This window comes from Apteryx mantelli, chromosome 3 (genome assembly GCF_036417845.1).
Source record: "Apteryx mantelli isolate bAptMan1 chromosome 3, bAptMan1.hap1, whole genome shotgun sequence".
Classification (NCBI taxonomy): Eukaryota; Metazoa; Chordata; class Aves; order Apterygiformes; family Apterygidae; genus Apteryx; species Apteryx mantelli.
Genome location: NC_089980.1, coordinates 65,645,903 through 65,657,971, shown reverse-complemented (window position 1 = coordinate 65,657,971; position 12,069 = coordinate 65,645,903). Strand labels below are relative to the sequence as shown.

Below are 12,069 nucleotides of genomic sequence, written 5' to 3'. Positions count from 1 at the left end.
AGCCCTTGATTATCAGGGCTTTTTACCTGTTTTTATTCCTTTTTCTCCTGTTGTAGGTCTATGTTGAGAATGTTTACAAGGTGAGGAACCACAGGCTTGGTATGCTAGAGAGGTGGCCTGGGTTACAAGCAAAATAATTAAATATCTGGACGTTGCTACTCCACTACTAACCAGAAGATCTCTTAGCTAAAGTAAAAACAAACGAAAAAAGAGGGAGAGACCAAGGAAATTTATTTACTTTTTATCTATGAACAGTATGACATATAATTATAGACATGTTTTGATACACAGGAAAACCCTTTTGTCAACCATTTTTTTGCTAAATGAGACAGCACAATAATCTTTACACATTCATATTTTGTTTTTTCATTTTTTTTTCTTTACAGTACACAGCTTTCTTGGGTTGAAGCAAACTGCAGGACATATTGAGTACTGGTATATTACAGCTACTTACATCATTTAAGAACAGCAAATGGAGAAAAATAAGTTATTTAAATATTGATTTCATATACAGAAAGTGCAACTTTGTTAGTTGTTACATAACTTGCTTGTCAGTTTTGATTCCCCAGAGGGTGTCAGTTAAAGATAAAAGTATCTTGGACCAAAAGTATTATTTATTCTAAAAATAATACAGTACAGCTGCACAGCTGTGACTTGGTGAATCGACCACTATTGCTGCTCTTAGAGATGATGACCTATTTGAATAACGCAATATTTAATGCCTCTGATCATGCTCCCAGTTTGCATTCAAAGCCAGGCTCATGAATGAGCACAGGGAACTAAGGATGTCATTGCTATCTGGGTAGTAATAGAGGGTTATGGATAGAAGTTTACAGTTACAAAGACATTCAGTAATATTTGTGGCTTGCTGCTTCTATTGTTAAATAGCTACTCAAGTTACAATGGTACAATGGATAGATACTTAACATCATTAGCCTGAGCAGAGCAGAGCAGATTCCAGCAGCAGGTTTCTTTTGTGCTTCCCAAGAGTCAACAAGCAAACTTCTGCTTAGCGCACTGCGCTTTGCCAGGAAATGGTAAGAGGTTATGGCTCGTCTACTGCACCGCCCCACCTGCTCAGGGAATACCACAGGTCACTGCAACCACAGCCGGGAAGCTCAAATACTGAGAAGCTTAAGGCTTTTTTTAGATTAAAATATAAACTAAAATTATAATTCAAATAAGACCACAGAGCACAGTCTTTAGAAAAACAAAACAAAACACAAAGCAATTATTAAAACTCAGAACTCTCAAACTGCTCAGACTAGTCCTGATGGGTGTGATTTGGTTTTCCTGGGCTGCATAATCATTTAAAAGCCACGGACTTTACAAAGAGTGTTTGGCACACAGGTTCAGCTTAATATCAGGAGAACTACAGTAATAAGAGAGGGAAAAGTAATTAATACAGGAAAGCTTTATCATTTGACTTGCCTTCCCTGCAACACGAGGAATTTTTTTTTCTCTTTTATCGTACATGACCAACTTGGACTTTTCCCTTACCTGGGGGATGCTGCCATCTACTTATTTCTACTAATTTCTGGTCCTGGCCAGCCATCCCAGGAGGTCTCACTGCTCCTTCCACCTCCTGCTTACTGATAGTTTCTATGTAGGCCTCAGAGCAGAACAGTAGGCAAATTATTATTATTTAAAAAATATTAAAAAAATTCTTTTTTTAGATTTTCACCAGCTGTGCAAAACACCTATGCCATATGTTTTGTAATGCCGTCATAGTAAAACATACCAGTTATCCACACACTGAGGAGAACATTACAGAAAAGGACCCAGAGGAGCTTTGCTTGAGAACAATTATGAGTGAATTAGTTAACTTCACATGATGGTGTGCTTACTTATGTAGGCAGAATACGCAGCTGATGCTAAAAGTAGTAGAGGGTGATGAAATCTGAAACTAGGAAAGTAAACCTAACACCTATCAATTCCATCAGGAGCCAAATTAATTATCAACTGCACTACAACATAGAGTTCATCTGATTCAAACCACGAGGAAGTGAGGATCATTTATAGAGAAGAAATTAAACAGCAAGCACAATTTTTCACTCATTGGTCAGAGAGCACTTTATCAGGAAATGTGTCATTAGCTCCATTTAAGGGTGGGATAACTGAGGCACCAAATAGTGAAGTGACTAGCACAGTTTTACACAGTAAGGTGGTGTCAGAATTGATACTGGAAATGGGCACACTTCCTGGCCCAGGTCTCTTTATGTACCACACTTTACCTGCCAATGTAAACCTTACTCTGTCTTCCATGGAGCATTTGCACTACAAGAAGCTAAAGGACACACTGTGTATAGATCCCCAAAAAAAAGCTAGTTACATGCTGTTCATGATAATCTGTATTTGGTATATAAAATGTGTACCCATATAGAAAAATAAAATCTGTCATTAGCCACATATGTGAATGGAATGTTTTACACGGATTTAGGCAGAAAAATAGCATTACATCATGAAAAAATGGCTCACCACATATGCCAGAACAATACTCTTGTCCGGTGAGAAGAAATATTAACACTCAGTCATGAGGGATATCAACTGTTGTAAAATCACAGTGTAATTCATATATATAGGGTCTGGTTTTTTTTTTTTTTTTTTTTGTCCATGCAATGGAATTACTGGATGTGATGATTTCAACAGGACACAGTTTGCTGTTTCAATGCATTTTATCTCCCACAAGCAAATTTTCATTTGTAGAAACCCACTGTTTGGAATCGATATGGTCAGGATACCAAGTCAAAGCTGCAGCATAATGATTGACAATATAACACAGTACACAGAATATGATTAAAATGAAAAGCAGTTACATATATACAAGGCAGTACATCTTGGAACAGTTTAGTAATAACAGTAAATGTAGACTGTAGTGAACAAGAAATTAGCCTGAAAACTAAAACCTAGCATAACCCTGCATTTGTAAAAGCATCTCTACAACATAGCAGATGTTATGATGAGGCAAATTATAGAAGCTACTTCAGCTGAAAATCACCCAAAGTGCAACTTAAGGGTGACAGGTTGAAGCAAGGCTTGGGAAACATGAATACAAATAAGTGAACACTAGATAACTGCTTACAAGCTTATTTTAAGGCAAATAAAAAGCTGATTGCTAGAAAGCAGTTACAAACATGACCTCAGTTCTGTACAAATAAAAAAGAAGCTTTCTGACTCTCCTCAGGTTAGCTGCAGTGGAGTGACAGAAATGGACCATACTGTAAACTAATTCCAGTCTATTAACTTTGGCCTAGCTAAAGGCTTTGTGGCATGTAGGGACCTATACCAAGCAACAGTGAAGATGACCAGAAGGATATGCATTTAGCTCTAGATTGCTAAAATAAACAGAAGGCATTTGCTAAACAGCTTCTACTGGGAGTTGCACCCTGGCTTGTACATGGTCTTTAGGACTTTAGGTACCTGGAACCTCGATGTACAGAAGGCCCCCAACCTAAGAAGCTCGCCACAGAAACAGGGCCTATCATTATTATCGCTTTGACAAACTTGTGGAAAATGTGCAAGGGCCCCTTAATTTTGTGAGGCTGTCTGGTCTCAGAGCAACCCTGTGCACTTTATGAAACAAAAATACTTTCCAGGGGAGCAAGGAGGGAGGGAAGTACCACATCTGTGTTACCTGGTGGTTGCTTCTCTTCTCCTTCAGCTGCCAAAGACAGCAATCTCTTGAAGAAGATATCTGCCTGTCCTTGGGAGCCACTTCCTTGATCCCTTTAGCTATGTGAAGTAATTAGGGCAATACTGGTGCAGGAAGAAGCAGTGGGTTCTTGACCAGGCAATGCCACATTATGGAGCATGTTAAATTGCCTCTGGATCAAGAGGTTTGAAGAGTCTTGCTGCTGCCAGGAGCTTGCTTATGTGCCTCTCCTCTGTGATGCCAGCTTCTTGAAGGCAAGTTTGTGACAATGAAGGCACTTTGCTCAGTGTGTTGAATCCTGCTTCTGTGAGTGGGCTGGAATACATAGGTAGACCAATGGAAATCAGCCAGTCAGATACAGAAGTGATAAGTCCTGGGGATACAGGTTTTCGGCAAATTTCAGTGAGCCCTCCACTTGGAATCTGGATAGAAAGTAAAAAAGAAAACAACCCTTAATGTTAAACATAACTGCTTCATTTATTTCAAGTCTTCTTTTGTTTTTCTTCCAAACTGGTAGAGTTTGATAGAGGATGTTTCAGCTTTTCTGGTGTCACATTTGTCAGTATGAGACTGCTCTGTGGGTTTAAAGGCTGAGATAACTTTGGGCATTGTCTTTGGGAGCAGGAGCAACAGCACCAGTTTTGGGAACACAGATGCAGTGGGCAGTATCCTGTTGTTTGAGCAACTGTCATATACCATTTTCAAGTAACTTGCATGCATTGCTGATTTCCTACAAATTTTTTCTAAGCATCAATAGAGAAGTGCCACCACTTTCAGAGAGTCAGGCACGAACTCAAGATCTGTAAAGGCAAGCCCTGCTATGGTTGCCAACCTGCACTTGTTCTGAAGACATAACAAATCAATGTATTCATCTTCCAGCATTTCATAACTGCTAAATTTTAAGCCAAGCATAGATCTACCTTCAGGTGCACACTCTCTTACAAAGTCAAGCGGGGAAAACTGACCATCTATCTGGCCAGCCTTCTAATTGCTATCATTGATTGGAACACAAGAAATCTGTGAGACTCCCACTGATATGGCATACTTTTTCTTTCCGATTTATTTGCTGTTACTAGAATCACATATCTTGTCCAACTAATGGTTTGCACTAGTTGTACTCTTGGGACAATTCTTCACTGCACAGAGCACTGTCTTCTTCAGCAAAGTGTGTTCTTGAGATACTAAACTGACTTTTCTGTTCAATCAGGAGAAACTGTGGACTCATTTTATTTCTACATGTTACTGTCTAAAAGTAAGTGTGCAAACTGAAAGAAAGTGCCAATAGAAAAGCAGTTCACGGAGAGGATAGCAAGGGCTAAACATGAGAACAGTGTACCTACAGAATGTTTTCATTAATACTTCAACATGAGACAGTCAGAAATACCCAGTGACAAGGCTTTCCAGACTGATCCATTTCATTTATTACTGAAACAACAGAATACCAATTTTGCCTGCTCCCTTCTCAACACAGACCAAGTCCTCTTACAGAAGGCCATGAGATTTTTTGATCGTTTCTCCCTCCTGCTTTTGCTAAGGAGAGGACAGGAGTGGAGAATGGTATGGTTTGAGAAATGAACACGGGATTTAAAACCTTTTAGATTTCTACACTGAACTGTTTAATACAAGTCATCCTCAACGAGCACCTCTCTGCTATGATTGTTTGCAGTCTCCTTGGACATTCCAGGGACTCAATGGAGAGAGATGGCTATCAGCTCTTCCTTCCATTACTAACTGTCCACCTTTGGGACAGGGGGAGGGACCTATGCCCCTGTAGCGCCCCAACCTACTCCATACTTGCCAGGTTAACACAGGGGGCACTTCTGTATCCAGAATGTTGCAGGTATCTCCCTTTACCAGTAGTCAGTCCTTTTTAAAAGTCTGCTTGTAATCAGGAAACAGGTGCTTATGGAAATACTCACTGCCATGCGATGCTGCTTCCTCAGCTGCTTTACCCGGATTTGGTCCATGTTTGTAGCAATATCCTTTTCAGATTGGTCTAAGTCTTCAGAATACCTCTGTACCAAAGCCTCAGGAATGCCACAGCGACCATGCTGCATGTTCCCAGCCAGCCATGCAGAAGAGAGTGATAGGTCAGAAAAGAAAAACTGTGTCAATACAGATCAACCAATGCAAACAAAGAGAAGTGTGGGGCGGGAGCAAACAGGAGTCTTCCTCAAGATTCACAAAAAATAATTTTACTTAGCTCTAAAGGATGATGGTAGGGAGGAGCTAAAAAACCAGTAAATCATCAACGAGCCTTATAAAAGATCAGTTCCAGCCTCACTGAAATCAACAGCAAAATTTCTATCAACTCTAACTGAACTGGGGTGTCCCCAAAGGCTATACTAACCATTAGCATTTCTGGTGAAACTTGACTCCAATAATCTACTGAGTAGTAACCCATTTTGGTAATCAGAAATCTTACTGGATACTTTATGAAGGTTTGGTTTAATCAGTTAACTGATGTGACCCTTTGCTCCACCTGTTTTCTGGTTCTTTTGAAGACTGCATGACAGAGGGAGGAAGACTCTAGCAGTAAGGGCAGGGCTAGGTTTCCCTGATAGTTTCTAGTCCAGTCTCTAATCTTCACTAGAAATGCAAAGAAGTGACAGGGCAGTTTACATCACAAAACTTTTCTTAAGTTGTTATTTAATTTGTTCCCATCTCCTTTTTTTTTTAATTTGTTCCTCACCTGGGGACTGATAATCTTTCCTCAAATCATGCTGATCTCTGTTCTTCTTAGAGTTATATGCACTTCCTACCAGAAAAGGACATTGGTAAACTAATTCCTCCTTATTCCTATGCATTATGTCCTTGAAATTAGGCCACCTATTTTCTGCCTATATTGCAGTTCTGTTATGAAATTTTCTGAGATTGATTCAGAACACCTATCCCCAGGCATCACCTAAATGCAGGAGACATCTGATTCAATCATCAGCTTTATTTGAATCTCAACATACCCTAGGCATCAGAAGTTGTAGGCTTTTACAAGCTTAGTAACATTCTCCTCTGTGGCATGAGATATATCAAATGCCAAAACTCGACTCAGCTTTTGAAAGGGGCCAGAAGCATAAAATTCATGCAAGTCTGCTCATGGCTCAGTTCTACTTGTGAAGGATGCAGGAGATGAGGGTTCAGAAAAAGAACAAACAAACAAGCCTTATTTACTGATAAGGACACTTCTCCCAGTAGATGGGGAAATGCTGTGTTCTGTTCTTCCTCCTAACAGTGTTTACGCATTTTAGCTGATGACTATTCCATGAAAACTGACAAAGCAGTCCCCAAAGCAGGGACCTAGAATGTGGGACTCCTTCCTTCCCAGAAAGACATCCTCATCACCAGGCTAGCAAGTCAGATCCGGAAGCAGAAAACCTAATCATGACTTCCTTTTCAGCTCCACTTCCACAAACTGGCAGAGAAGGATGCATTTCTATGCCCAGCACCACCAAGGATTTAGAGGCCTGAAAAGATGAAGGCTATAAACAGGTCTGGGATCCCTTCTTTCCCAAACACAACTAAGGGTTACTTTAGGGGTAAGACAAGAATAGGTAGAGAAATTTACAATTTACCTAGGCTGGTTATTTGCAAGAATGATCAGACATGATAAATGAAAGAATAGCCACTGGAACACTAGCAGAATAAAAACGTTGAAGCAGTGCCCTCCTCATACCTTGTCTGAGTATGGTTCTTCAGTAAGATCAATGTCTTCAGACTGCAGCTTGGTTTCTATTACCATTTCCAGATCTATTCCCCTGCTACAAGAGATTTTCCTTGCTGAAGCAGAACCTAGCTTCATCACGTGCTGCTGAACACTAGCAGTCTCTGGGAGCTCTGCCCGCCAGGGTGGCAGTGGGCTAGGAGGGGTACTAGGGTCCTGTTCAGAAGACATCCTATGGACAGGTACTCCATGACAATCAATGTGACTGGATGGGCTGGTCTTTTTTACTGGCAAACACGGTGCTTCTAGACTTGAGTGGTTCCCGCCTACAGTCATAGGAGGATGATATAATCCATTAGAAAGGCGTTCTCGGCATTTTTTGGCAGGGACTGGTGGCGGCTGAGAGGGATTTTTTGGTTGCATTCTGGCCTCATTTGTGCCTCTTTGCTCAGCTTCTAAACCTCCCTTGAGGACTGGAGCATAATCAGCCCGTGCAAGGTCATGAAAGCCCTTACTTTGTACTTCCAGAGATGTCCTTGTTGCAGGATGTGTCACCAAGGCAGGCTGAGCTTCACAGTTTTTCAGGGGGAATGGAAAAGGCTTTCCACCTGCAGTCTCCATTACAGAACAGTCCAGTTCCTTAGCTCTTCCCTTTTGAGAACCACCAGCTCCTTTACTCTGCTTAGGCATCAAGTCATCTACCATACAGCCACCTCCATGGGACTGAGGCTGCAGGGCAGAGCCAGTTTTCTTTTTTGCTATACCCAGTGAATCCTGAGGAAAAGAGTCTACTTCCTTGCTAGTTTCCTGTAGGTTAGTGTTGGATTCTCCCTGGAGATCATCCAGCGAGTGAGATCTTGGCCACATATCCACTCCCTGGGTGCCATCCAGAGTTTCACAGCTCCGGCAGACAGCAACTGGTAAACTTCTGCGGTTCTTCTTCAGACCCGTAACAGCTGGAGGTTTGATAGAGCTCTTCAAAGCACGATGTGTGTAGCACAGCCGGGTTTCTTTTTCCCCTTGCTGTAGAGTTTCTACTGACTTGGTCAGTGGAAGTGTAGGGTACTTTGACAGCTGGTTTCTGTTAAAGTCCTCAAAACTATGCTCACTTGCTGATTTTGAGGGCAGAAGACAGGTCCGTCGAGTTTTACCTACAGGCAAATAAATAACAATACAGCATTTTTTTAAAAAGCTCCTCTGTGTACAAATAATGGATCACTATTAAATGTCTTTGAAACATAATGATTTACTCTTCTTTTTTTCTGATAACACTAAATGTACAAGAATTCTGTGCCATTTTAAGCACATGAATTTGTGAATTTCAGCTTTATTAATGAAGAACTGGTTAATATTACCAAGTAGGGAAAATATATTTATAATGATTATTATTCCCCACCCCCTGCAGTTTGCAAAGCTCTTTAGTCTAGCCCACTTAATAAATCTTTTTCAACATAGAAATATCCTATATTAGAACTGATACCTTGTATCAGTTATACAAGCTGATTTGACTCCATGCAGAAATAACTCAAAAATCTACCTATTTTTCACTTTTCTAATTAATTTAGCATATTGATAATTATGTTCATCTCCTAATGAAATTTAGTAGGCTTACTCAATGTTTTTGAAAAAAGATACTGTTTGTTAATTTTAATTACAACAAAATGTGCTACCAGTGTTATTTCATGTTTTAAATGAGAAGCTAACTATTTGCAATGGCAAATCAGAAAGCAAAAAGGTATTAGGAAGGTGACTGCACCATTCCCTTTATAAAGAGACTTTCAGGGACAAGAGGATTTTATGGAGCAAGGTCCTATATTATGAAAGTGTTTCAGAAGGAAGTTTCAAGTGTGACTAATCCTAGCATTAGTCTCATATCATAGTGTTTTATTGGAGTCGAAGGTCTTAGAGATGTGGTGTTATTGTTTTAGTATAACCATTTAAGAAGAAACCACACAAATCAATATGAATCAGATGTTCTATATGAGTTTTATTTGTATACTTTGAGAAATGCACTGCCACTTTTAAACAGTGAAAAAGTCCATTAAATCTGCTTGATAAAAAAATCCTGATCAAAGGGACTGAGACCATTAGAGTATTCACTGGTACGAAACACAAGGTCTTTTCTCAAATGCTCCATGGATTTTTTTGTTTTATGAGACAGAAGTAAATTTGTCTCAAAACAGACAACCTGTCAGAATGACATCACACCTGAGCAATTTGTTTTTCATAAGTGACTGATTTACTTTCCCCCACTCTAGAACAGGCTTTCTAAAATTAGGATAGATAGTAAAAGTAAAGTTTAGATTTTTTTTTTTCCTAGTGGAAAAGATTGAGAAAGCAAATAGCTTTGGCTAAATGGTATCAAAAGTCAGTAATAATAGCCAATTAATGGCTGTCAAAGGACCAGCAACTTTTAGAGATCTGTGAACTTTTGCTTCATTCATTAGAATTAAATTAATTTCATGCACTTTTAAGAAATGGATGCTTTCTTTTCAAAACTTTACTCTGGAAGAAGCTAATGCTTGGTTTCTGAAGAACATACACTGCTTGCTTTGAATATGAATGCTAACACACATCAAGCACATGTTTCACTTCAGAGTATCCTATCTTTAGATTTCCTACCAGGCAAGGAAAGAACTTTTTAACCTAAAAGGGAAAAATAACTTGCTTTCTCTCTTTCTCTTGCCTCCTTCTCTGCTCCTAGAGTTTACAAAACACAGTATCCAGAAAACTAGCAAAGAAAATGGAACTGTTACATTTAAAGAGAAATGCAGAAAACCTTCCCCTCAAAGGGAGTTGGTCACCTTTAGTGGTACACTAACAAGGTTATTCTATCTAAAATCTGGATGTGCCTGCACTGATAAATGCAAGCATGTGCAAACTCCTTTCTCAGAAGTTGTAGAGCTCACAGTTAAACTCAAGCTAAATATTACTCTTTTTCCCAAAATGCTAATGAAAACAGACATATCACACATTCTGTTTGTTCCCCCACTACTATCTTGAGTCCAGGCAGCTCAAGAGAAGTAGCAAAAAAATTTGTGTGCGTGCACTTTCCATGGAGCTAGGCCTCTGCTTTCTGAAAACACGTTGAAAAGACATGTTTCAGAGATGTCACATTCATTTTTTAGTGCCTTGGGCACAAATGTGACTATGTACGGCATATGGAAAGAAGCATTCTCTTTTGATTATTCACATTTGCTAATACATGTCTGACATTCATCGTACTGTCTGGGACTTGCTGGGACAGCTTACATAACAAAATGCATGCATCTTCTTTTGAGTCTGAAACACTGATCAGGGAGTATACTGGCTTTAATACAGCACACTCAGGTCCCTCATTACCTAAAGAAAAGCTGTGAGAAATGCTACTGTGCAATATTAGCTCTGAGACCATAAGGGTATCTAGTAAACATCATTTCAGTTCTTTAGAAATGGAATGTGTCTGTGCAAAACCAGTAGCCTGGGAATGGGAAAAGGAAAAAGAAGAAAAAAAAAGTGAGAAAAGAAAAACTTTGGGAAAATGAAAGAAAATTTTTAGTTCACTTCAGCCGTGTTTCACATGGAAAAAAATTGTAGAAAAGGGGTGGAGGAAAGCTCAAGGCATTGTGTCTATAAAATAAATAAATCAACACGCAATCTTTAAGCTCTCATCTACAAAATGGTTTAAAAACATCTGTTAGAAAAAGTGCTGGGTTAAATACTACTGTTTTGCACAAAAGACAGGGGTTCAGAATGTAATGTCTCTTACACAGATTTAAATTAAGAGCAGTAGCAGTGGGGCCACTGTAATTTCTCCTTTTCTAGCTACTCCTTCCCTACCACTGTCTGATAGGATAGTTTCATTATGGTCCTGGGGCATTAAGAACAGAAGGTAACATTTCCTGAAAACAAACTTTTAAAATAAAGTTTTAAAGTTATTTTCATGAAGTGGGAACTGAGCTGTATAACAAATGTCCACAAATGTAACCTTCCCTGCCTATCTCAGAAAAAAATGAAAAAACTACAGGGGTTAAAGTTTATAGCAAATGTATAGCAAAAAACACATTTTTATTGTTAGCATGGAGGGAGCTGGTGGACATTATTGCTAAGCCACTCTCCATCATCTTTGAAAGATCATGGAGAACAGGAGAGGTGCCTGAGGACTGGAAGAAAGCCTATGTCACCCCAGTCTTCAAAAAGGGCAAGAAGGAGGACCCAGGGAACTACAGGCCAGGCAGCCTCACCTGCATCCCTGGAAAGGTGATGGAGCAGCTCATCCTGGAGGCCATCTCCAAGCATGTGGAGGAAAAGAAGGTGATCAGGAGTAGTCAGCATGGCTTCACCAAGGGGAAATCATGCCTAACCAATCTGATAGCCTTCTCTGATGGAATGACTGGCTGGGTAGATGAGGGGAGAGCAGTGGATGTTGTCTACCTTGACTTCAGCAAGGCTTTTGACACTGTCTCCCATAACATCCTCATAGACAAGCTCAGGAAGTGTGGGCTGGATGAGTGGACAGTGAGGTGGATTGAGAACTGGCTGAATGGCAGAGCTCAGAGGGTTGTGATCAGCGGCACAGAGTCTAGCTGGAGGCCTGTAGCTAGCGGTGTCCCCCAGGGGTCAGGACTGGGTCCAGTCTTGTTCAACTCCTTCATCAATGACCTGGATGAAGGGACAGAGGGCACCCTCAGCAAGTTTGCTGACAATACAAAACTGGGAGGAGTGGCGGATATGCCAGAGGGCTGTGCTGCCATTCAGAGGGACCTGGACAGGCTGGAGA

General features: G+C 40.2%; 1 protein-coding gene across 1 annotated transcript in view; it reads right to left on the bottom strand.

Moving 5' to 3' along the window:
- Nucleotides 1-214: 214 nt before the first annotated feature.
- SASH1 (SAM and SH3 domain containing 1) overlaps nt 215-12,069 on the bottom strand; it is a 600,683-nt gene continuing 588,828 nt past the window's right edge. Inside the window, exons 19-21 of the mRNA XM_067293544.1 lie at nt 7,323-8,461; nt 5,572-5,703; nt 215-4,074 (exon numbers count right to left, since the gene is read on the bottom strand). Of these exons, the coding sequence (XP_067149645.1) occupies nt 3,814-4,074; nt 5,572-5,703; nt 7,323-8,461 (1,532 nt within the window). The 3' untranslated portion in view covers nt 215-3,813. The remainder of the gene's footprint in view (nt 4,075-5,571; nt 5,704-7,322; nt 8,462-12,069) is intronic.